The sequence below is a fragment of the Nerophis lumbriciformis genome, linkage group LG24 (genome assembly GCF_033978685.3).
Source record: "Nerophis lumbriciformis linkage group LG24, RoL_Nlum_v2.1, whole genome shotgun sequence".
Classification (NCBI taxonomy): domain Eukaryota; kingdom Metazoa; phylum Chordata; class Actinopteri; order Syngnathiformes; family Syngnathidae; genus Nerophis; species Nerophis lumbriciformis.
The window spans coordinates 6,755,536-6,782,799 of record NC_084571.2 but is presented as its reverse complement, the minus strand read 5'-3'; the positions used below and the strand labels follow the sequence as shown (position 1 = coordinate 6,782,799).

At 42.1% G+C, this 27,264-nt stretch overlaps 1 protein-coding gene across 1 annotated transcript; it reads left to right on the top strand.

Moving 5' to 3' along the window:
* The first annotated feature begins 1,864 nt into the window (after window positions 1-1,864).
* On the top strand, window positions 1,865-27,264 carry LOC133620169 (polycomb protein suz12-B-like). The gene is made up of 16 exons (XM_061981442.1): window positions 1,865-2,525; window positions 4,209-4,255; window positions 4,338-4,402; window positions 14,254-14,322; window positions 14,388-14,437; window positions 14,519-14,604; window positions 14,670-14,898; window positions 16,494-16,596; window positions 16,669-16,774; window positions 18,072-18,246; window positions 18,314-18,402; window positions 20,359-20,502; window positions 20,566-20,723; window positions 20,783-20,981; window positions 26,107-26,186; window positions 26,264-27,264. Exons 1-16 carry the CDS (start codon window positions 2,369-2,371, stop codon window positions 26,571-26,573), a joined length of 2,067 nt encoding a protein of 688 aa, XP_061837426.1. The 5' UTR covers window positions 1,865-2,368; the 3' UTR covers window positions 26,574-27,264.

Below are 27,264 nucleotides of genomic sequence, written 5' to 3'. Positions count from 1 at the left end.
GTGGAAATATGGCACCGCGCCTTCTCGAATGTTTACAATGAAAACAACAACAAAATTAATTATGGTATAAATAATATTTCTGAATAATTTCCAATAATAAAGTAATAGTTGTGTAAATGTATATTTTGTGATCCACATATTATGTTTACTTTGAAAAAAACAAGCAAAAAAAACAAAACGTTAAGTGTTAAAAATAAGGAAAAATATACAATAATAATAATAATTAAAGCTGCAAGCAGCGTTGGACGGGCCCGCGTATTTGGCAGGTGCTAGTCATAAGTGTCCAAATACTTTTGTCTACTTTTAGTCTGAAGTGTCCCAAGACTTTTGTCTAGTGTACCTACCTTGTCTGCATTGTGTGGGCACGTTGGTGCTTCCTGCTTTTGAGCAGCCATCTTAGAAAAACAGCACCGCAGGAGCATCAGTGCAGCGGGTCTTTGAAGGGTCATAAAATCAAAACCGGAGCAGGTATTAAAAATCCCATCTATACTTTTAATCACAAGGGTTTTATCTCTCACCTGTGTTAGTTTGAAGGCGAAACGACAAACGCGCTCAGAGGAGATAGATTTTGAAGGAAGGTGACCGGTTTTTCCAAAAAATTTATTTTGAAGGGGGAATAGCAAACTTCCTGTTGATTTTTGCTGGGGGTTGTCAATTTATGAAATGTAGGTCTAAGTGAGACCTACGGAGAGTTTTTCGTTTCATGTCTTTCCGACCTTCCCAGTGGGAGTTACAGGCAGTTTTGTATTTTTTTTCATCCGAGTAGCAGTTTTTTGTTCGTTTTATAAAAGAATTGCTGTAGAGCACAATTTTTAGATTTGGGGTTAGGTTTTTTCATTAGATTACAGTTTTAGCCAGTCCTGATGTGTGTGTTCAGTTTGGTGAGTTTTGAAGCATGTTAAGGGGGTCAAATTACAGCTCAAAGAGGCAAAAGTGACTGTTTTTAGTACTTTTTTGTCTTGAAGGGGGAATTGCCAACTTCCTGTTGATTTTAGCCCGAGGATATACAATTATGAGAACTAGGTCTAAGTCAGACCTACATAGAGGTTTTTGTTTCATGTCTCTCCGACCTTCCTAGTGGGAGTTACAGGCATTCTGTTTTTTTTTTCCTAGGGGGCGCTAGAGCGCAATTTTGATTTTTGCGGCTTGGTTTTTTTATTAAAAGACAATTTTCGCAGGTCCTGATGTGTGGGTCAAATATGGTGAGTTTTGAAGCATGTTAAGTGGGTCAAATTAGTGCTCGAAGAGGCGGCGGAAGAATAAAGAAAGAATAAAGAATAATAATAAAACGTTACAATAACAATAGGTCCTTATGTCCCATTGCATAAGGACTCCCTGTGGGAGTCCTTTTGCAATGGGCCATGGCGGGCCCTAATAACCAACGAGTCTTTTTAGCAGTTCTTTGAAAGAAACAGCTCTTCGAGAACCGGCTCCCTTCAAAGAGCCATACATCCCATCTCGAACATCTTCGAGTCATTGCCAGCCCGCTTTGATTTTGACATGACGGAAAAAGCAAAGGTGCCCACGAATCACACATCTGTGTTTCACAAACGAGCGCAGTGATTGGCCAGCGCACTCGGAAGGCGGGCTCTTTCAAAGCACATGAACGCTTCTAATTCTTATTAGTTAAGTTTTTGAATTTATTCCACAGAAAAAGTAGCGTCACCAAAATAAAACTCCAGGGTGCAAAACATACGCGCAAATATTAAGAATATTACATACATGTATGCATTTGTTCACATATATTAAATATAATATTAAATATCCAACATTTAGGTTGGTCAAAGTGATAACGTACAGCTTAGTAAAACAGCTTGTTAATTTATTTTGAAAACTCTCACCGGATGATTAGTTGTTTTTAATACTTCACTGGATGATAGTTGTCTGATTAGTTTATTTTATTGCCGCCTACTCAATTTGGCAAAGCTGCTATAATTGTTATGGCATCAAAACTACTATTTTTAAATGTCGTTGTTGTGTTTTGAATGTCGGTGTAATTTCTGCTCTTTTGTCGTCTTAAAGCGAGGCGGTAAGAGTTGAACACAGCTAGCAAGTTAGCTAGCCGGCTAAGGAAGTTAGCCAAACATTTAGCTGTCGAACCGCGTCAGCTCTCGGAGGACATCGCTATTTTCTCCCGCATTTCGAGCCTCGTCGTCGGCTTTTGCAACCGTCCATTGCCGCGGGAAGCCACCAATTAGAAGCACTTGCAAAAAGATTCAAAGTTAAATCTCCCGTGTTGTATCGTAAGAAGATGTTTGTTTCCAATCTGCCGCCGTTTTTATGAGGCGGTGCTGCTTCTTTTTTTGGACAAAGAAAGCCGAGCGGGCTTTCTGTCGCCTTTCGCCGGATTATCTTGTTGTTCGGGCGGATGGCGCCACAGAGGCACGGCTCCTCGGTTGGGAGCCAGCCGGTGGCTTCTGGTGCCGCCGGGAGAGCGGACGGACTGTACTCGTCCTCCGAGGGAAAAAAGGCCAACATGCAGCTCTTTCAAGCCGACCACGAGTTGTTCCTGCAGGCCTTCGAGAGTGAGTTTCCTCTCGTAAATCTACTTTTTCCACTTCAATTTACAATGCACAAGTGAAGTACATGTATATGTTTGCTTTTACTGTATATGATGTCTTGCGATGTACAAAAAAGTACATACTTCCCATGAAGCTGGGTTGACTTGTGTGTTGCTACTGTTTTTTGATCAATTTAATATTACTAACATGTCCTTAGGGACCTCCAAACTTCTCACAAATTAAAATATGAGTTTGACCGGTGCAGCTGCTACTTAAAAGTACTTAAACTAATCAACTTGGAGCCAGATGAGGTGGTTCGGACATCTGGGCAGGATGCCAACCGGACGCCTCCCAAATCAATCAATCAATCAATCTTTATTTATATAGCCCTAAATCACAAGTGTCTCAAAGGGCTGCACAAGCCACAACGACATCCTCGGTACAAAGCCCACATACGGGCAAGGAAAAACTCACCCCAGTGGGACGTCGATGTGAATGACTATGAGAAACCTTGGAGAGGACCGCATATGTGGGTAACCCCCCCCCTCTAGGGGAGACCGAAAGCAATGGATGTCGAGTGGGTCTGACATAATATTGTGAGAGTCCAGTCCATAGTGGATCCAACATAATAGTAAGAGTCCAGTCCATAGTGGGGCCAGCAGGACACCATCCCGAGCGGAGACGGGTCAGCAGCGCAGAGATGTTCCCTGCCGATGCACAGGCGAGCGGTCCACCCCGGGTCCCGACTCTGGACAGCCAGCACTTCATCCATGGCCACCGGACCTGTGCCCCCCCCCCCCCCCCCCCCCCCCTCAAGGAAAAGGGGAGCAGAGGAGAAAAGAAAAGAAACGGCAGATCAACTGGTCTAACAGGGGGGCTATTTAAAGGCTAGAGTATACAAATGAGTTTTAAGATGGGACTTAAATGCTTCTACTGAGGTAGCATCTCTAATTGTTACCGGGAGGGCATTCCATAGTACTGGAGCCCGAATAGAAAACGCTCTATAGCCCGCAGACTTTTTTTGGGCTCTGGGAATCACTAATAAGCCGGAGTTCTTTGAACGCAGATTTCTTGCCGGGACATATGGTACAATGCAATCGACAAGATAGGACGGAGCTAGACCGTGCAGTATTTTATACGTAAGTAGTAAAACCTTAAAGTCACATCTTAAGTGCACAGGAAGCCAGTGCAGGTGAGCCAGTATAGGCGTAATATGATCAAACTTTCTTGTTCTTGTCAAAAGTCTAGCAGCCGCATTTTGTACCAACTGTAATTTTTTAATGCTAGACATAGGGAGCCCCGAAAATAATACGTTACAATAGTCGAGACGAGACGTAACGAACGCATGAATAATGATCTCAGCGTCGCTAGTGGATAAAATAGAACGAATTTTAGCGATATTACGGAAATGAAAGAAGGCCGTTTTAGTAACACTCTTAAAGGAGGTGTTTAGGGCACGTCCAACCGGTAGGAGGCCACGGGGAAGACCTAGGACATGTTGGGAAGACTGTCTCCTGGCTGGCCTGGGAACTCCTCTGGATCCCACGGGAGGAGCTGGACGATGTGGCTGGGGAGAGGGAAGTCTGGATTTACCTGCTTAGGCTGCTGCCCCCGCGACCTGACCTCGGCTAAGCGGAAGAAGATGGATGGATGGGCTTTACAAATGAATATATGCTGATTATGGAACTTGCATGTTGATTTTTGCAGAGCCCACCCAAATCTACAGGTTCCTCCGCACCAGAAACTTGATAGCTGTGAGTTTTCTTCTTTACTTCACAACTTTTTTTCCCCCACCTTTTTGACATTGTATTGTAACATTTGCATTTCACTTTGCAGCCCATATTCCTGCACAGGACCCTCACCTACTTGTCCCACAGAAACTCCAGGAAGAACAGCAAGAGGTACTGTAAGAGTAATGTTGATAATTTGATTTGACAGTCTAATGAGTTTCACAGACGTGTGCACTCTTGTTTGACTCAATCAGCTCAGTTACTTAGCAGGTGAATACTGATTCGGTGTTGGCGTTAACGCACTTTTTGTGTCTTATTACGCATTGAAAACGGAAAGAACAAGAAATTCCGGAAGTCCGCGCATTCCCAGGACGCAGATTTTTTTTTTAACTGATTATCGCTTTCCGCCAGTGTTTGGATTTGTTTATATTTGCCGGGTCAAATTATTAATTATTAATCGACTTCAAAGTAATGCACTTTCCGGTACAATTTCTTAAATTTAGATTCGCCGAAAGTTTTATTGATCACAAATACTGCATTTCCGGTATTGGACTCCCGTGTGGTATTGTTTTCTTCATGGCGAGCAATGAATTGTGGCTTCAGGAGACACTTTTCAGCAAATGGCTCACTTATAGAGATGGAAAGATGTTTTGCACGCCATGTAAACGGGTTAAGGAAAATAACCCCTTTACGACCGGGTGCACTGATTTTCACAGATCCAGCCTCACCAGGCACCAAAAACACCCTCCAAATCGGGTTCCTACAGTTCTGCTCTTTGGTCGAAATAACGAGGCCGTCGATTTGTTACAATCTTTATTTATGACCGAAGCAAAACACTTTTTACACTTTTATACACCTACAACCTATTAAATAAAAATATTGAAAAAAATACCGGCAGCGGTAAAGTTTAGATCCATGAAGGAAAGAAGAAAGTGAATGAATGTTTATAACTGAATAAATGTACATATGTATAAACAATTGTTTTCTTTTGTTATTTTCTTAATGAATGAAGTAACGTTTATGACAACCTTTTTCCAAAACACAATATAGAATGTGAGATATAACAGGATAATGCATACATTTATCATTTGTTTTCAAAACAGTTACAAAAAAGTGGGACCCCAAATATTTACTGTGGGAACTCCATTTTTATGACATTATGGGGTCCCTGGGACCCCATTTTGAAGATTCCTAGCGCCAACACTGCTGATTGATTGTAGAGATATTCTGATCATGGGATAGGATCACAAGCCAATATTTTATTTTTGTTAACTGGTCGGCTTGAGTGCGATCTTTACCACAGCTCTGTCCTAGAGTTTACATGCTAAAGATTGTACCCGTGTGAAAGATTCCTTTAAAATGGTCATAGAGACAGAATTATTGCATTACCATAATACTTGTAACATGCGGGAGTTTCATGAATTCCAGGAGAGTGTGTTTTGTTAGAACACCGGCTCCAATTTGAAAGCAAGCTGCAATGAACTGTCCACAGTGGGAAGCCGCTTCTAAGTTATTATTGCTCACCACTGTGGTGGAAAATAAATGCATCATCACCTGAGGACTAGAGGAAAATTAATGGCCAGGCACGCTAAACACACCAAGCAGGACGAAACAAGAAGCTAAATGCTAAAACGTCAATGTAAAGTAGGGGTGGTCGATACAGCTGTCAATAATAGCGATACTAGAATAGTATCAGTATACAAACCATACTAAAGTGATCACTTGGATGTTGTTTTCGTGTTATAACAGAATAATTTTAAGGGTACAAAATCAGGGAGTACGTCTCTGGATACAGGGAGGACGTAAGGGCAAAACCCAACTGATTTAAAGGTGCTGTTTGCAACTTCCCCATAGTTACATTTTCAAAGCAAAAAAACACCACCTGGCATTGCATCGCCCCACTATTTGAGAAGGACCGGTTTAACAGAACACATTTGTTTGGCAATTGTCTATTTTTCACAGTTACAAAGTTTATGAAATAAAGAGTTTTACCAGCCCAAGTAAAATGATTGGTGTTTACAACGCCTGCACACATGCAAATGGAATACAAGAGAAGCAACAAACAATTTCCAATCATGTTGTTGTTATGGTACAATATACATTAAATGATAGCAAACGCTAGCTATCTAAATTAGCTATCTAAATTGTTATTTTTAGCTAACAACACTTAAAGCTAATGCATGTGTTACCTACGTACGTAATTATGTCATTACGTGCGAGAAGCCGTAAGGGCGGGATGTGCTGTGTAAAATGCATTGGAAATTTGGCACCCTCTATGTAAATGTTGCAAACAGCCCCTTTTAAATGGGAGCCAATAGTAATTTTTGTTTGTTTTACTTATTGTACACAAGACACTTTATTTTGTTAAAAAAATCAGAAAAATTGATTCACATCCAAATCGCGATACTTAAAACACTCATAATTTTCAAAATTGTATCAAAAAAAAAGTCTATATTTTATTTATCTTATTTTAAAATACATATATATATATATATATATATATATATATATTTTTTTTTTTTTTTTTTTTTCAGGCCATCTTTGTGCAACAGAAAGAGCTTTTCTAACCTGTAACCTGTTTTGCAAAAGTTTCAATATAATTATTTTACAAAAATAATACATTGAGAATCGTGTTGAATCGAGAGTCGATTCTGAATTGAATCGTCACCCCAGGAATCTGATCGAATCGTTAGGTGCCCAAAGAATTACACCCCTACTATGTTGCATTCATTACCACACAATAAGTCATCTGATTTACAACAATACTAGCAAATTCTACATTTAATAAGATATGTTGTGTTTACTTTAGTTATTTCCTTTAAACATTTTCACTTCTATAATCGACTGTCAAAGTATCTGATCAAAACGTAAAATCCAATCAGATCTGACGCCAGAAATGCTTAAGAGGACATCTCTGATTTGTGTTAACATATGGAGGAGTCAATCTTATTAGGCACTTTATGTGCAATAAAGAGCACAGGTTGAGTGTTCAACTCCTGAAATAAGCTCAATTGCTGCCGGTTATACTTCACCAAGTCTTTCTCACATGGCAGCTCGTCAGAGTGAAGCAGCTCAGTGTCACTTCCTGCTGCGTGTGCTTTAGATGTGAATAAAACACAAAGTATCACACAAAGAACTTCCACCAACCTGCCTCATTGTGTTTTATGTCCAGTGTGAAATCAAAGTGCTTCACGCTGTAAAAGAGGACTTGTCTGACTCTTTGTGGCATGTGAGTCGTCCACTTTGTGTGCCCCTGAAGCCTCACTGGGTCCTGACAGGTGTTTTTACTTAGCGCCTCCACGGGCCTTCTTTACTGGGCTTTAGAGGCCACGACAACCCAACTGGTCTGACTTAAAAGTGTCAGACAAGAAAAATGGGCGGAAGAAAGTTGCCAGGGAGGGAGATGTCTTTTTTTTTCTTTTTGTTTCTGCCTTCAGCAAAGAAAATCAAACACAGTTGTAACTCAACATAGGTGGTGTCCTGTAGGGATGTAACGATAAACCGGTGTAAAACTCCCAATGGTTAGTATTACCGTTTTTATTAAATGGTAAATTTGATGGTAAAATTGTGATCCATAACACCGATAAAGTCACAGACCGGTAAGACTGCTTATTTACTGGAGAAGCAAGCTAGTGCCATCTAGCTTAAATGCTAACATGAAAACAAGAGGCATCAACATTTTTCTCCATTAAAAATAAACATTGCCCAATCTAAACTTCTATCAACACATTACTGTCTGAGCAACTAAGATATTTAATTGTGTACACTAACCCTACAAGCTGTACTCTCTTGGACCAAGATATCGATTCATACTCAAACTCGAAGCAATATGACAACAGGAAGTGAATTTAAGTGACGTCACATAAACCGGACGTGACGCATCCAACCCACGTTTTTTTCTTTTGTTATTAAAAAATACCCCATCAACTTTTACACATCTAAAACGGAAGAAGATTAAACACTCAATCAAAACTAATATTGTTATCATATAGCATATTTCTTCTTTCTTTCGTTTTTTGGTTTATTTCGAACATGAACACACTTACAGTATAGTACATCCCACAATTTCTTATCATTTGTCTTTAAATCATGTCTGAAAAGGAGTTGGAAGAAGCTAAGCTTATTTAATCCTACCCCTTTCCCAATTCAGAGCATTTACAAATACATACGTTCATTTACGGTCTTCTTTTTGTTTTTTTCTTCTGCCAAGAAAGTATATTGTGTGGCTTTTTATTTATTGGATTTGGTTTTAAGTTTGAGTAGTTTTTTCAGCATATTGAACAATATTGTGTTAGTAACCGTGATAATTTTGGTGACTAACCGTGATATGAAATTTTCATATCGTTACATGATGGAACTTTTTTTGCTTCTGATCCCAAACAGATATTGGAGCCTTGGCTGATACCAATATTGATCTGATATCAGCAGGAATCATGCATACTTATATTATTTTGTAGAGTGGAATCTTAGAAAAGGTTTGAGCAAGTAAAATTAGTCCAAGAACAATAGTAAGTATGAAAAACAGTAAAATATTTATTATTAACCATCTGGAATTGACTTATGCCGTCTTTAGGTTGAAGTAGAGTTAGGGCTTGGCGATTATATGATTGGATTAATTTGGGTTTGATCACGGTGATCGGCTGTTAGCATATTTACTCGATCAAACATGGCGGAAATGTCTGTTAGAAGTTACCGCAGTAGTAAACAGTAGGGAAGCAACAATGCTTGGTATAATCCTGCACGGAAAAAATCCACTTTTATTGACGGTGATCTCGTGTGTGTCTGTGAATGTGTGTGTGTTTCGGTACGTTTGTGTGTGAAAGTGTCCGTGTGTGCGACCATCTCGTTCCACTGTCGTGAAAGTCAGTCTCCTCATGGCGTAAATAATATTCTATCGCGTTGTGCCGCGTCCCCTTACACAGTTGGAAGTGCATCCCAGATGAACAAAATAAATATGACTAACACTAGCATAGAAGTTGAAACACAATATTTAAAAAGACCAGCGACTTTAGTTTTACTCTCTGCTGCAACTCACCAGTAATCCTGCCCCGAATGCGGACTTGCAGGCACTCACAGAACGTCTATGTGATCGTATTGGTCACATAGACCAACACACTCACTAATTTAATCAGAAAAGGCATTTTTATATCTAAATATTTTTTAATCAGACTTTTTGTTTGTGTGTCTGCAAAGATTATTCTCCTCTGATACAACATGTACTAAAAAAAACGTGTCCCTGTTGTTGGAGTAACAAACACAATAGTACCGGTATTAAAAAAAACAAAATCTCTGCAGACAGACACTTTGTGTTCTTTTTGTTTGTTTGTGGATGAAAAAAAAACATTTTGTTCCTGACATAATCATTAAACTTGTTTTATGTGTTGGTGCACATTATTTTACAGTACCTCAAATTCAAACTGCACTTTAATGTATTTTCATTCAATATATCCATCCATCCATCCATCCATCTTCTTCCGCTTATCCGAGGTCGGGTCGCGGGGGCAGCAGCTTAAGCAGGGAAGCCCAGACTTCCCTCTCCCCAGCCACTTCGTCCAGCTCTTCCTGTGGGACCCCGAGGCGTTCCCAGGCCAGCCGGAAGACATAGTCTTCCCAACGTGTCCTGGGTCTTCCCCGCGGCCTCCTACCGGTGGGACGTGCCCTAAACACCTCCCTAGGGAGGCGTTCGGGTGGCATCCTGACCAGATGCCCGAACCACCTCATCTGGCTCCTCTCGATGTGGAGGAGCAGCGGCTTTACTTTGAGCTCCTCCCGGATGGCAGAGCTTCTCACCCTATCTCTAAGGGAGAGCCCCGCCACCCGGCGGAGGAAACTCATTTCGGCCGCTTGTACCCGTGATCTTGTCCTTTCGGTCATAACCCAAAGCTCATGACCATAGGTGAGGATGGGAACGTAGATCGACCGGTAAATTGAGAGCTTTGCCTTCCGGCTCAGCTCCTTCTTCACCACAACGGATCGATACAGCGTCCGCATTACTGAAGATGCCGCACCGATCCGCCTGTCGATCTCACGATCCACTCTTCCCCCACTCGTGAACAAGACTCCGAGGTACTTGAACTCCTCCACTTGGGGCAAGATCTCCTCCCCAACCCGGAGATGGCACTCCACCCTTTTCCGGGCGAGAACCATGGACTCGGACTTGGAGGTGCTGATTCTCATCCCAGTCGCTTCACACTCAGCTGCGAACCGATCCAGTGAGGGCTGAAGATCCTGGCCAGATGAAGCCATCAGGACCACATCATCTGCAAAAAGCAGAGACCTAATCCTGCAGCCACCAAACCAGATCCCCTCAACGCCTTGACTGCGCCTAGAAATTCTGTCCATAAAAGTTATGAACAGAATCGGTGACAAAGGGCAGCCTTGGCGGAGTCCAACCCTCACTGGAAACGTGTCCGACTTACTACCGGCAATGCGGACCAAGCTCTGGCACTGATCATACAGGGAGCGGACTGCCACAATCAGAGAGTCCGATACCCCGTACTCTCTGAGCACTCCCCACAGGACTTCCCGAGGGACACGGTCGAATGCCTTCTCCAAGTCCACAAAACACATGTAGACTGGTTGGGCAAACTCCCATGCACCCTCAAGGACCCTGCCGAGAGTATAGAGCTGGTCCACAGTTCCACGACCAGGACGAAAACCACACTGTTCCTCCTGAATCCGAGGTTCGACTATCCGGCGTAGCCTCCTCTCCAGTACACCTGAATAGACCTTACCGGGAAGGCTGAGGAGTGTGATCCCACGATAGTTAGAACACACCCTCCGGTTCCCCTTCTTAAAGAGAGGAACCACCACCCCGGTCTGCCAATCCAGAGGTACCGCCCCCGATGTCCACGCGATGCTGCAGAGTCTTGTCAACCAAGACAGCCCCACAGCATCCAGAGCCTTAAGGAACTCCGGGCGGATCTCATCTACCCCCGGGGCCTTGCCACTGAGGAGCTTTTTAACTACCTCAGCAACCTCAGCCCCAGAAATAGGAGAGCCCACCACAGACTCCCCAGGCACTGCTTCCTCATAGGAAGATGTGTTGGTGGGATTGAGGAGGTCTTCGAAGTATTCCCTCCACCGATCCACAACATCCGCAGTCGAGGTCAGCAGAACACCATCCTCACCATACACGGTGTTGATAGTGCACTGCTTCCCCTTCCTGAGGCGGCGGATGGTGGACCAGAATTGCTTCGAAGCCGTCCGGAAGTCGTTTTCCATGGCCTCACCGAACTCCTCCCATGTCCGAGTTTTTGCCTCTGCGACCGCTGAAGCCGCACACCGCTTGGCCTGTCAGTACTTGTCCGCTGCCTCAGGAGTCCTTTGAGCCAAAAGAACCCGATAGGACTCCTTCTTCAGCTTGACGGCATCCCTCACCGCCGGTGTCCACCAACGGGTTCTAGGATTACCGCCACGACAAGCACCAACTACCTTGCGGCCACAGCTCCAATCAGCCGCCTCGACAATAGAGGCGCGGAACATGGTCCATTCGGACTCAATGTCCAGCACCTTCCTCGTGACATGTTCAAAGTTCTTCCTGAGGTGGGAATTGAAACTCTCTCTGACAGGAGACTCTGCCAGATGTTCCCAGCAAACCCTCACAATGCGTTTGGGCCTGCCAGGTCTGTCCGGCATCCTCCCCCACCATCGCAGCCAACTCACCACCAGGTGGTGATCGGTAGAAAGCTCCGCCCCTCTCTTCACCCGAGTGTCCAAAACATGAGGCCGCAAATCCGATGACACAACTACAAAGTCGATCATGGAACTGCGGCCTAGGGTGTCCTGGTGCCAAGTGCACATATGGACACCCTTATGCTTGAACATGGTGTTTGTTATTGACAATCTGTGACGAGCACAAAAGTCCAATAACAAAACACCACTCGGATTCAGATCCGGGCGGCCATTCTTCCCATTCACGCCTCTCCAGGTTTCACTGTCGTTGCCAACATGAGCATTGAAGTCCCCCAGTAGCACGAGGGAATCACCCGGGGGAGCACTCTCAAGTACTCCCTCGAGTGAATCCAAAAAGGGTGGGTACTCTGAGCTGCGGTTTGGCGCATAAGCGCAAACCACAGTCAGGACCCGTTCCCCCACCCGAAGGCGGAGGGAAGCTACCCTCTCGTCCACCGGGTTGAACTCCAATGTGCAGGCTCTGAGCCGGGGGGAAACAAGAATTGCCACCCCAGCCCGTCGCCTCTCACTGCCGGCAACGCCAGAGTGGAAGAGAGTCCAGCCCCTCTCGAGAGAACTGGTTCCAGAGCCCTTGCTGTGCGTCGAAGTGAGTCCGACTATATCTAGCCGGAACTTCTCCACCTCGCGCACTAGCTCAGGCTCCTTCCCCCCCAGCGAGGTGATGTTCCACGTCCCAAGAGCTAGCTTCTGTAGCCGAGGATCGGACCGCCAAGTGCCCTGCCTTCGGCTGCCGCCCAGCTCACATCGCACCCGACCTCTATGACCCCTGCTATGGGTGGTGAGCCCATTGGAGGGGGGACCCACGTTGCCTCTTCGGGCTGTGCCCGGCCGGGCCCCATGGGGGCAGGCCCGGCCACCAGGCGCTCGCCATCGTGCCCCACCTCCGGGCCTGGCTCCAGAGGGGGGGCCCGGTGACCCGCGTCCGGGCGAGGGAAATCTGGGTTCCTTGTCAGTGTTCCTCATAGAGATCTTCGAGCTGCTCTTTGTCTGATCCCTCACCTAGGACCAGTTTGCCTTGGGAGACCCTACCAGGGGGCATAAAGCCCCCGGACAACATAGCTCCTAGGATCATTGGGACACGCAAACTCCTCTACCACGTTAAGGTGGCAGCTCAGAGAGGATATAATAATATAAGATACAAAATTTGGGTTTGAAAAACTCCACAAAGTGGGTCCCCGCTTGCCGTTCACCAAAGCACTGGTGAGACGCACTGAATACAAAAAATACAAATATTAATTTACCTTTTTAATGTTTAGTAAATGTTAACTTTGAATAAAAGTCTTATAGTATCCACTAAACCAATTATACTTTGTTTACTGCAGAATGTTTGTGATGACAAGCAAATAAACAAAATAACTTTGAGGGGGAAAAAAGTTGTTCTCTTTACCCCTACAAAACGTACCGAAAAAGGAAAACTGTGGCTCTAAAATCAGATACGAACTGTACTGTGGGTTACCTGTACAGTTGCATCTCTAGTAAACACAAATATAGACAAAATGACAGTTGTCAGCTGTTAGCATATATTACCTCAATCAAACATGGTGGAAATGTCTGTTACAAGATACTGCTGTAGTAATCAGGAGGGATGCGGTACTCGGTATAATCCTGCACGGGACATTCCACTTTAATTAAAAAAAATAAAATTGTGGTATTATTTGAGATCGGATGACATGAAAAAAATAATCGTGATCATATTTTTGCCATATCGCCCAGCCCTAAGTGGAGTGGTAGTTGTTTTTGGGGACACCTAGTGGTCACAATAATTCTTGAAGTTAAGCTCATGACGCAGTAAGTTGAATGATGTGGACACGTTTGTTACTGGATACTTTCTAATACACTTCTGCCTTGTAGACTCTGTATGTGTAAGTAATACGCAGCTATAATTATTTTATACTTGTTTATATTAAACTGGTTGATTACTATGTATGTCTAGCTTGTGTGCTATTGTGTGCTTAGCCGTTGTCTAGCTGCTAGCTCCTAAAAGCCTATAGCCTAGTATGTTTACCTTTTGTAAATAACTCGATTCAAATAGAAGAAATTGTGTGCATATCGGAGGACATTTAGAAGTTAACTGGCTGTCCAGTTGGGCACAAGTAAACACGCTGCAGGACTGCTTGTAACGCACATGATATCTCACATTTTACATGCAAGCACATATCACAAAGTAGTTTAAAAAAAATATTGGATCAATATCAGATCGAAATACCTCTAGTTCAAAAGCAGTTCAGCAGCTTTTGAAAAATGTAGCTGAGAACAAAATGGCATTTTAGCTTGTGAACATTGCAAAAGTTGAACAATGCTCACTCACGCCTGCTGTCGGTGTGCAGGAAAAGCTCAAAGGTGGACAATCTGCTCTTCCAAGTGGAAAAGATGCGAGGCGAACAGGAGCTGAACAGGTAAGAAAGAAGCCCCGCCCTGCAGGTAGAATGTTCTAATTAGAAATATGACGCCGTTTCACCAGTTTGGCATCAAACCTGCACCTCACCTTCAGCGGCTTCTTCCACAAAGCTGGTAAGTTTGTGTGTCGCCCGCTCTGTGCCTGATGAAGCTTATTGACTCGTCCGTTTCAGTCCTGCTTTGTGTGGTTGTCAGGGAAACCGTCTCAGGACTGCGAGAACGAGCAGAGCTCCGTCTCTCTGGAGGTTCTGCTGGTCAAAGTCTGCCACAAGAAGAGGAAGGTTAGCATCATCATCTTCTTCGCTAGCACCAGATCATGAGCGTGCCCAACTTACTTCCTGTCCAGGACGTCAGCTGTCCAGTCAAGCAGGTTCCGGCCGGCAAGAAGCAGGTCCCTCTCAACCCAGACACCAGTTCTAGCCCGGCCAAACCCGGAAGCTTGCCCACCCTGCTGGTCCCGAGCAGTGAGTTTGAAGCCAGCAACTCTCACATCTTCAAGTCCTACTCGCTGCTCTTCAGAGTGTCCCGGCCTGCGTACTCCTGCTCGTCCATTAAAGCAGAGTCCCACCACACAGGTGAGATAACACGCACCACACCACGGCTGTCTAAACCTTTTCCACTGAGGGCCAAACACTGAAAAATAAATCTTGCAAGGACCATTTTGATATTTTATATAGATTTTTGTAACGTTTAGGGTTACCCTCAAGAAGGGTCTCCATCCTAAAAATGTATTTTTCTTTTCAACGCTTGCATCTCTAGATCACTGGTTCTCAAACTTTTTCATCAAGTACCACCTCAGGAAAAACTTGGCTCTCCAAGTACCACCATAATGACCAACATTAAAATACAGTAGCGTAGTTGGTAGTATTAATTAAAAACAAGGCAGAGGTTTTATTTAACAAGTACAATTAATATTTATATATTATACAGGAAAATAAAACACTGTACTTTAATCAAGTGATTCTTTGGCGTACCACTAGATTGAGCCCGCGTAGCACTAGTGGCACACATACCTCAGTTTGAGAATCACTGCTCTAGATGAACTTCAGATCTGTCGATATAAAGTTGTATTTTTTTAATATTTATGACCTTTTTGTTAAAGAAACCCCTGTTTTTATGGCAAAATATGCAACATTTCCCACAAAAAAAAGTTCAAAATGGAATATTTGATGTGAAGTAATTGTAGTCTTCCATCCATACATTTTCTACCGCTTGCCCCTTTTGGGGTCGCGGGGGATGCTGGAGCCTATCTCAGCTGCATTCGGTCGGAAGGCGGGGTACACCCTGGACAAGTCGCCACCTCATCGCAGGGCCGTAATTGTAGTCTTAAATAAGTAAATAAATCATAGCATTGATTTTTATGAGTTATGTTTTGAGCAATAAATAAATGATAAATGGGTTGTACTTGTATAGCGCTTTTCTACCTTCAAGGTACTCAAAGCGCTTTGACACTACTTCCACATTTACCCATTCACACACACATTCACACACTGATGGAGGGAGCTGCCATGCAAGGCGCTAATCAGCACCCATCAGGAGCAAGGGTGAAGTGTCTTGCTCAGGACACAACGGACATGACGAGGTTGGTACTAGGTGGGGATTGAACCAGGGACCCTCGGGTCGCGCACGGCCATTCTTCCACTGCGCCAGTTTAAAAAAAAATCCCACGAAAATGATTGGGGTTTCAACAGAGCCCCACTTGTAAAAGTATTAAAAATTTATTTATTTTTTTTAAAAATTATTTTTACTTTGAACAGTCTGTCCGTCGATTATACGTTTTTATTATTATTATTTTGTTTTATGCTTTTTTTGTCAGACATTTTTTTAATGGCAAAAACACATCATTTGCAATATTTTCCCAAAAAACTGTTCAAAGTGAAATATTTGATGTGAAGTAATTGAAACCTTGAACAGGTCAATAATTTTTTTTTAGAAATGACAGATTTGAAAAAATAAAAAGTGCCTGCATGGCAACTTTTTAAGTCAACATTGCAACTTTTTTCTTACATTACATCTGTTTGCTTTTTTATTCCACTTTTTTATGGCTCTTTTAAAATAAAAGTAATTTCAGAATGTGCCTAGGGGCCATTAAAAGTTACAGTTTGGAAACCTGCACTCATTTAAAGTCCAACTTACTTGATTGTCATACATTTGACACGTTCCTGTCCAGAGTTGACCGAGGAAGTGACGCACAGGAAGAGGCGGAGCTCCCCTCTGAGGGAGGATGGAGAAAGCACGCTGGTGGCTCAGATGACGGTCTTCGATAAAAACAGGTGACACAGAAGTAAAAAAAGGTGTTTTTGACCTCAGTAAGAGAAAGTCAGACGGAATGTTCTCTGGCGCAGACGTCTGCAGCTGTTGGACGGCGAGTATGAGGTGTCCATGCAAGAGATGGACGAGTGTCCTGTCAACAACAAGAGGGTCACCTGGGAGACCATCCTGGATGGAAAGGTGGGATTGTGAGCTGTCGAAGTTGGTGCTAGTGTTGGGAAATATCAATATCAGTGTGGCCGGCTAGAGATTTGAATACTGTCGTTATATCCTGATAATGACATATTCTAGCTGTGCCCGCAAATTTGACAGGACAAGCGAACAAAGTAGAGATGTCCGATAATATCGGACTGCCGATATTATCGGCCGATAAATGCTTTAAAATGTAATATCGGAAATTATCGGTTTCAAAAAGTAAAATTTATGACTTTTTAAAACACCGCTGTACGGAGTGGTACATGGACGTAGGGAGAAGTACAGAGCGCCATTAAACCTTAAAGGCACTGCCTTTGCGTGCCGGCCCAATCACATAATATCTACGGCTTTTCACACACACGAGTGAATGCATGACATACTTGGTCAACAGCCATACAGATCACACTGAGGGTGGCCGTATAAACAACTTTAACACTGTTACAAATATGCGCCACACTGTGAACCCACACCAAACAAGAATGACAAACACATTTCGGGAGAACATCCGCATCGTAACACAACAGAACAAATACCCAGAACCCCTTGCAGCACTAACTCTTCCGGGACGCTACAATAACATCTACGGCTTTTGGAGCTGTGCACAACTGCACACACAACAAGAAGGAGACGAAGCAGAAGAACGAAGAAGAGACATGGCGACGACGAGTAAGAAGAAGAAATACGAGTCAGGAAGTCTGTCCATGATTACGCTGCAGCATGTCGGGAGCACGTTAGGCCGAGCTAAAAGCAGCAGGCCGACCATTCACATCCAAACAAACGGTCCCGAGTCAAAGCGAAGTCATGCATGTGTAGCGAGCAGTACCCAAACAAGCATCTCCCCCCCCCCGCCCCCCCCAATAGTAGGAAATGACTTAAACAATTGATATTGTTACACCACCATCCTGTGTTTTTGTCTGATTATGATTGTCATTAAAAACTGAATGATCTTCAACATTTTCAGTATTAGCACTGGCTCGTTATGCCAATTTGTAGTATCACCAAAAACTAATGTAAAAGTATCAAAACATATATATTAAACGTAAAGTTTAACAAAAGTGTAGATATAATTGTTACAGCACAGAGTAACCCGATATTAACAAGTAGATTAATAATATTTTTGATAAAATAATACAACAGGAAATGATGCAATATGTTATTGTAGGCATCCGCAGCTAATAAGGAGCCTTTGTAACCCCTTTTGAAAAATGTCCTCAAATATATATATCACCAAATGTTATTTGGCACATGATGATATTGCCCGCTAACACAGGTGTTCTTTCAGCACCTGCCGGCGTTAGAGACCTTCTCTCAGGGCCCCACGCTGCACTTCACCCTGCGTTGGACCACCGACGCCTCCGAGCGCTCCACCGCACCCGTCGCCAAGCCTCTGGCCACCCGGAACTCCGACGCCAACCAGGAGAGCAGGGCCGCCACGCAGCGGGCCGCGCACGCCCCCGGTGAGCGAGTCGACGCTAGTGACAGAAACAAGATGGCTGACCTCAACTGACTGATGTTTGCATGCAGCGCTCAAAGAATCCGTCAGTGACAAAGTTCAAACCAGGAGAGATCACATCGCAGCAGAACCACTGCAGAAACTCAGGATCTTCTACCAGGTAGGACTCATTGCTCACATCTCAACCGCTTAAGTAGTTATTTTTTTAACATTCTGCGGCACATTCTGAAAATACTATTACAAAAATAACAGAAAGCTGCCATGCAGGCTGTTTTTTTTCTTTAAAACTGTCATTGCTCCAAAAATAATAATGAATCAAAATCAATGTTATAAATTATTGACCAGTTCAAGGCTCCAATTACTTCACATCAAATATTGCACTTTGACATTTTTTGGGAAAAAATATTGCATATTTTGTGTCTTTGCCATATCAAAAACTTGGCTAAGATTAACAAAACAAAAACAATACAAACTTATAATCGATAGATCTTAAAGTTGATGTAGAGATTTAAGCGTTGAAAGTAAAAAACAAATGGATGACTTATTTTTAACACTTTTATGAGTGGGGCCCTTTTGGATCCCCAATAGTTGTAGTGTTTGTTTTTTTAACTGTCATTGCTCAAAAAATAATCATGAATCAAAATTAATGTTGTTATGAATTATTGACCTATTTAAGACTCCAATTACTTCACATCAAATATTCCACTTTGAAATATTATTTGGGGAAAATATTGCCTATTTTGTGGATTTGCCATATAAAAAACAGTTTTCCATGACAAAAAGGTCATAAAACAAAAATAAAAAAAGGAATAAAAACTTATAATCAACATATTGATCTGAAGTTCTAAAGAGATTTAAGTGTTAAACTATCTGTGTTGGCCCTGTGATGAGGTGGTGACTTGTCCAAGGCGTACCCTGCCTTCTGCCTGAATGCAGCTGAGAGAGGCTCCAGCACCCCCCGCGACCCTGTAAGGGACAAGCGGTAGCAAAAGGATGGATGGAAGTAAAACAAAAAAAAAATAAAGATTTATTTTTACCATTTTTATGAGTGGGGCCCTTTTGGATCCCCAATAACTTGTGGGATTTGTTTTATTTATTTCATTACTCAAAAAATAACAATGGATGAAGTGTTGTTATGAATCAATATTGTTATGAATTAATGACCTATCTAAGGCTCCAATTACTGCACATCATGCAATGGAATGTTTTGGGGGGTAAATATTGCATAGTTGGTGTGTTTGCCAAATAAAAAAACGTTTCATATGACAAAAAGGGCATAAAACAAAAAAAACATTTAAAAAAAGGTTTAAAAATGTATAATCGACAGATAGATCTGAAGTTAATATAGAGATTTAAGTGTTGAAAGTTAAAAAAAATAATATGTATGAATGAATGAATGAATGACTGGGGCCCTTTTGGATCCCCAATAATTTTAGTGGGATTTATTTCATTACTCAAAAAATAATAATGAATTAAAATCAATATTGTTATGGATTATTGACCTATTCAAGGCTCCAATTACTTTACAACTATTTTTAGGGGAAAATATTGCATGTTTTTTGGGTTTGCCATATAAAAAAGTTTTCTATGACAAAAAGGGCATAAACCAAAAAAAGTAATAACTTATCGAATGAAAGATATGAAGTTGATCTAGAGATTTAAGTGTTTAAAGTAAAAAAGAATAAAAATTGTATGACTTATATTTAACACTTTTATGAGTGGGTCCCTTTTGGATCCCCAAGAATTGTAGTGTTGTTTTTTTCAATGGTCATTGCTCAAAAAATTATAATAAATCCTAATCAATGTTATGTATTGACATATTTAAGGCTCCAATTACTTTACATCAAATATACCACTTTCACATTTTTGAGGGGGGACATATTGCATATTTAGTTTTTCCATTAAAATTTGACAAAAGGGCATAAAACTTAAGATCTTAAGTTGATCCTAAAATTTAAGCATTCAGAAAAAACATTTATATATTGCCTTTGTTTTGAAAATGATAAAAATCAAAATGGTTCCGCATGCTTTTTTCCGTGTGCGGCCCTCAATGAAAAACGTTTGGACACCCCTGGTGTGGTTCATGACGAGTGTGTGTGCGTGTGTGTGTGTGTAGTTCCAGTACAAAAACAACACTCGTCAGCAGACGGAGGCCCGGGACGACCTTCACTGTCCTTGGTGCACACTGAACTGCAGGAAGCTCTACAGTCTCCTCAAACACCTCAAGCTGTCCCACTCGCGCTTCGTATTCAACTACGTGGTCAGTAAAAACACGCTTCACCGACATCACGTGACCAGAGACTTACTTGTGCTCGCTTGTCAGCCTCACCCTAAAGGAGCAAAGGTGGAGGTGTCCATCAACGAGTGTTATGATGGCTCCTACTCTGGGAACCCTCAGGACGTCCACAACCAGCCGGGCTTCGCCTTCAGCAGGAACGGGCCCGTCAAGAGGGCAGCGGTGTCGCACGTCCTCGTCTGCAGGTACGCCGCCACTTCCTGTAGCGTCCGCGCGACCCCAACCCGCTCTGTTGTCCGCCCAGGCCCAAACGGACTGAGCCGAGTCTGTCGGAGTTCTTGGAGTGGGAGGATGGCGAGCGGGAGCGGCAGGGGACGTCCATCAGCGGACACAACCGCCTCTACTTCCACAGCGACAGCTGCGTGCCGCTGCGGCCTCAGGAAATGGAAGTGGACAGCGAGGACGAGCCAGACCCCGACTGGCTGAAGGAAAAGACGGTCAAGGTGAGTTAGTGTCACCTGTGTCGGAAACGTCTTGGCGTTCGTACAGGGGCCATTCTAAAAATACTAACACAAAGAAAACATAAGAAAGTGGAATAATCATTCAAATCAATGTTATGAATTATTTACATATTTAATTACTTCACATCATATTCCTCTTTGAAATATTTTTGGGAGAATTTTGTGTTTGCGCCATGTAAAAAAACTGTTTTATTTGACGAAAAGAACATAAAACAAACAAAAAAAAGGAATAAAAACTTATAATTGATGGACAGACCTGAAGTTAATCTAGCGATTCAAGTGTTGAAATTTAAATAAAAATAGTATCACTTTTTTTTAAACACTTTTATAAGTGGGACCCATTTTTATCCCCAAGAATTTGTGGGATTTAAAAAATAAAAATTCTAAAAAAAAATTGATTAACATATATGTATGATGATTTTTTTTTTTTTTAACACTTTTGTGTTATTAGTGTAATTCTTCTATTTTAATTTTTTTTATAATGAATTCAAATCAACTATGTTATGAATTATTGACACATTTAAATAATCATAAAAAACAGTTTTATTATTTGACACAAATTATATGACAAAGAATTTGTGGGATTTAAAAAAAAAAAAATTCTAAAAAAATTGATTAACATATGTATGATTTATTTTTATAACTCTTTTGTGTTATTAGTGTAATTCTTCTTTTTTCTTTTTTCTAATGAATTCAAACCAACGATGTTATGAATTATTGACACATGTAAGCATACCTGCCAACTACTCCGGTTTTCCCGTAATTAGTACGGTTTTCATCAACCTATTCCGGGTTACGGTTGCAGTGATAAAAAATACGGTTTTTCATTACCGGTAATTAAATTTTTTTTTTTTTTTTTTTTTTTTAAGTTTTATTCACGAAATCGCGTAACAACAATGACAATCGACACTGCTTCCTAGGGCTGGGCGATAAAACAATAACAATATATATCGCGATAGACATGTGATCAATATCAATAGAAAATGGGGTCGATAGAACGTTCGATAATTTCACTGAGTTCTGTTAGAAAAAATAGGAAGAAATGCCGAGCCGGAACCGCACGGCATTCTGGGGGGTGTAGGCAGAGGAAGGGCTTTGGCCTCTCAACCTATTACGGCCGAGCCTGAACCGCAAGGCATTCTGGGAAATGCTAACAGGGAAGAAAAAAAAGCAACAACGGCGAGCTGACGACGAGGAGTGAAACAAAACGGGAATATGAGTGCGGCGGCACGAGAGGAAATTGTAAATAAAAAAGGAAACGTCACGTCACCAGTTTGGCAGTATTTTGGATTTTTTAAGTCCGATACGAATCAGAGTAATACTGTCTGCAAACTTTGCAAGGTCGTCGTCCCGACCAAGTCTGGGGACACGACAAACTTATTTTACCACCTGAGCCGCTCTCACCCGCTGGAGTACAGCAGTAACAAACAACCACAACCATCTACATCAGCCGGTGCAAGTGGAACAGCACCGAAGCGGCAACAACAGACCACCATCGAGAGATACTCGGCAGCAGTGCCATATGACAAAAATTCAAAACGTTATAAAGAAATAACGGATGCAGTGGTGGATCAATTAGCGAAGGACATGCTACCTACTTATATTTAAAATAAAAGTATTTAAATTCAGCCTTTTTTCTCTTGGTCTTTATTTAGAATTTTTTGTTTTTTTAATCAATAATTATCGATATTGACTGATATGAAACACTTATATCGTGATACATTTTTTAGTCATATCGCCCAGCCCTACCAGTGCTTCCCGTAACTTCCTATCGAGCCATTCCGAATGCCATGCGCGAGGCTATTTATAGCACCGCTGCCAAGCCCGAGGCACCAGTTGCCATTGTTTCCAAACAAGCGAACGATCATGGAATCAGCCGGAGAAAAATCGCATACGAGTCTTAAACCGAAAAGGAAACTGCAGTCATTCCGTGAAGAATATTCAAAAGCCTATCCGGGAATAATTATCCGTTCCAAAAAGGGTGAAAACTACGCGAATTGCACCTTGTGCAGACAAGATGTTTCGATCGGACACGGAGGAATTAGCGATGTAAAAGACCACGTTGGGACAAAAAAACACAAGTCTAATGCCGTTGCTAGCGATACAAGTGGAAAACTTTCAACGTTTTTCGTCGCCCAAACAGATTCTTTGGATGTGATAAATGCCAAAGTTTTATTTACGGAGGCAATAATTGAGCAAACAAAAAGGTAATGACACCAATGTTATCTATTGGAATTGTTTAGTACTGTTATACTGTTAAAAGTGTTTATACTATTTATGCTTTCAAGTCCAAGTTGAAGAAATCTTGTTAAATGTTGACAGCATAACTACCAAAATACAGAAGTATGTCCTTAATAATTTTGCAGTGCTATTTCTGTTGAAAAGTTCAAATGATTACATTAGAGATGTGATGTGCCACTTTTCAAGTGTCTGATGGCTTAAATTAATTTTCATTAATTTTTCATATTTTGAATTCTTTTGAAAGGTTTACAAAAAAACTACATTTGAATTGTAATTCCATGCTATTGACAGGACTATTAATTTTAATGAAGTTAGCTTACCATGTTTACAGTATGATAATTGTGATAGAAATGTGAATTTTAGGCACAGAATATTTTTTACAATTGAACAAGGCAGTAGATTATACAAGCTTGGACAGAAAGTTAATGACACCCATTTTTTTTTTAATGAAATTGTTTAGTACTGTTTTACCATTTGTTTACTGTAAAAAGTGTTTATACTGTTTATACTTTCAATTAACAAATTGAAGTCTTGTGAAAGGTTGACAGGATAACTGGCATTAACTGTCAAAATAATTTCAAACTATTGAAGTTAGCTTACAGAATAAACATGTCAATCAACCCATATGATTTTTGTTTTGAAAAGTCACTGTGACTGATAGAAAAGTGATGGTTTTAGCAACATTTTAACCTGTCTGAATGCTAATAATCATTTTGCGTCGGGGGGCGAAGGAACCCCCCACCAGGACTTTGTCCTGGACCTACCAGGGCCTGCGGCCCCTGGACCCTGGCTACTAGGTTTTTCTGATTTCAAAAGTTGGCAGGTATGTGTAAGTCATACATTTAAATAATAATAAAAAACGGTTTTATTATTTGACACAAATTATATAACAAAAAGGACATAAAACATTAAAAAAAATTATAATTGACGGACAGACCTGAAGTTGATCTACAGATATAAGTGTTGAAAAAGTATCACTTCTTTTTAACACCCACCCGGAACCCATTTTTATCCCCAAGAATTTTAGTGCAATTTAAAAAAAACAAAGCAAAAATTTCTGAAAATAATTAATAATTAATTAATTAAACATCAGTATTATGAATTATTGACCAATTCAAGGCTCCAATTACTTCATAACAAATATTCCACTTTTAAATATTTTTGGGGGGAAATACTTTTTTGTTTGCCATATAAAAAACAAAGGTTTCTTTGAAAAAGAGGGCATAAAACAAACAAATAACTAATAATAATACATTTTATAATTGACAGATAGATCTAAAGTTGATCTGAGACTTAAGTGTTGAAAGTAAAAAAATATATGTATGATTTATTTTTAACACTTGTATTGTGTTATTAGTGTAATTCCTCTTTTTCTTTTCTTTTTTTTTATCCATCCATCTTCTTCCGTTTATCCGAGGTCGGGTCGCGGGGGCAACACCCTAAGCAGGGAAGCCCAGGCTTCCCTCTCCCCAGCCACTTCGTCCAGCTCCTCCCGGGGGATCCCGAGGCGTTCCCAGGCCAGCCGGGAGACATAGTCTTCCCAACGTGTCCTGGGTCTTCCCCGTGGCCTCCTACCGGTCGGACGTGCCCGAAACACCTCCCTAGGGAGGCGTTCGGGTGGCATCCTGACCAGATGCCCAAACTACCTCATCTGGCTCCTCTCGACGTCGATATTTTTTAAATAATGAATTCAAATCAACAGTGTTATAATCAATCAATCAATCAATGTTTATTTATATAGCCCTAAATCACAAGCGTCTCAAAAGGCTGCACAAGCCACAACGACATCCTCGGTACAGAGCCCACCCACATAAGGGCAAGGAAAAACTCACCCCATAAATTGACACTTTTAAGGCTCCAATAACATACAAACATACTTTTAACATTTTTATCCAATCTAATCCACTTTATTTGTATAGCACATTTAAACAACAAAATGTTTCCAAAGTGCTGCACAACAATATTAAAAACAATATTCAAATATTATCCTTAGCTCCACCAATGACTGAGTAAAAACAAAAAAATAAATAAATATGAAACCAATATAAATACAACATAAAAATAAATATGATTAAAAACGATTTTAAAGGGTAAAACCAATTAAAACAATAAATAGAAATCCATCCATCCATCCATTTTCTACCGCTTATTCCCTTTGGGGTCGCGGGGGGCGCTGGAGCCTATCTCAGCTACAATCGGGCGGAAGGCGGGGTACACCCTGGACAAGTCGCCAGCTCATCGCAGGGCCAACACAGATAGACAGACAACATTCACACTCACATTCCCACACTAGGGCCAATTTAGTGTTGCCAATCAACCTATCCCCAGGTGCATGTCTTTGGAGGTGGGAGGAAGCCGGAGTACCCGGAGGGAACCCACGCAGTCACGGGGAGAACATGCAAAATTTTAAAAACACGAGGACCACACAACTCACGTAGTGTTAAAAGCCAAAGAATAAAAGTGGGTCTTAAGACGAGACTTAAAACACTCCACTGTGGGAGCAGTTTGAACACGGAGGGGCAGAGTGTTCCAGAAGGCCCCGTCTCCCCTGGTTTTAAGTCTGGTCTTGGGCACCACGAGCTGGAGCTGGCTCTCGGACCTCAGAACGCTCGCAGGAGTGTAAATAAACATTACATTTTTTTTTGACTTACACACCCTTCCGGGTCCCTGGTACCCAACTTGAGGGGACCCTCACAGATTTAAAAACAATAAATCTATATGTGGTATTGGTTTTGACAATGAAACATATCAAAATGGCCCCCGTCTGTGGAAAGAGTTTGGAGCCCTGTGGTAAGACATAATGAAATATTACCGATACTAATTAATAATCCACACTTGTCCTAATGAGTCGCTCCGATTGTTGCAGCAAATCGAGGATTTCACAGACGTGAACGAAGGCGAGCAAGAGATCATGAAGCTGTGGAACCTTCATGTCATGAAACACGGGTCAGTACTTGTTGTCGCTTCGCCACCGTACCATGCCAGCGTGCTCACCAACGCGCTGTGTTCTGATTGGCCGGCAGCTTCATCGCCGACCACCAGATGAACGAGGCCTGCCTGCTCTTCACCGAGCTGCACAGCGCGCACATCATCGAGCGCAAGCTGTGTCGCAACTTCCTGCTGCACCTGGTCAGCATGCACGACTTCAGCCTGGTCACCACGCTCACCATCGACCGCGCCATGGCCCGACTCCGCCTCCTGCAGAACCACCGGGCCAGCGAGGACCACCACCACGAGGACGAGGAGGAGGAGGACGTGTGGGAGACAGCTGTGGAGTCTCACTCTGAGCTGGACATGGACCATGAACCCACCTGCAGGTCTGCAATAAAGTGACCATGTCAGCACAAACAACTTGTGGACCACCACAAACGTCCCGCTCTTTCCTTTCACTTCTTTCTTTCTTTCTTTCTATCTGCTGAACTGAAGCAGTATTCTTTGGATACAACACATGTCTCGTTTAAAAAGGACATTCCAGTCAAAGAACTCTCTGGACCAGCGGCTAGGAAATTCCCTTGGAAAGTGTTAGAAAAAGTGCCTTAACGCTGCATTCTTCCCGGAGGCCAGCAGGGGGCAGCCTCACTGTTTGAAAACAAAGGTGCTGATAAATAGAAGTGTCACAAAGTAATGAGTTTTTTTCCTTCAAGAGTTCCTGATGTGCAACATTAGTTTCTGGTTCTTTATGGTTTTTGTTTGTTGCGTCATACGAAAAACTACACAAAGCCGGTGTGGTGTACGGCGGGTGCTTCTTGTGATTGACGCTTACGACCAAGTATTATTGCTTGTAAAACATGTTCAAGATTTGAGTTGTGACGTCACGCGGGTGCGATCACTTTATTAGGATGTTCCCAAGCATGAAGAAATGTGTGCTCAGCACTTTTTGGTTTGCCCAAACTCCCATCTTTGGGTTCCTCCGCGCGAGACCAGCAGGAGTTTTTGCACAAGTTGTCAGGAGCGGCGTAAAGCAATAATGTCGAAGCAGCCAGATGTCAACTTCCAATGGTTTTCCAGTAAAAGAGCACACGTG

Coding starts and splice junctions, on each gene's coding strand:
- LOC133620169 (XM_061981442.1), top strand. CDS start 2,369: ATGGCGCCACAGAGGCACGGCTCCTCGGTTGGGAGCCAGCCGGTGGCT. Junction 4,403..14,253: donor TCCAGGAAGAACAGCAAGAG/GTACTGTAAGAG, acceptor GTCGGTGTGCAG/GAAAAGCTCAAAGGTGGACA. Junction 14,438..14,518: donor CGGCTTCTTCCACAAAGCTG/GTAAGTTTGTGT, acceptor TGTGGTTGTCAG/GGAAACCGTCTCAGGACTGC.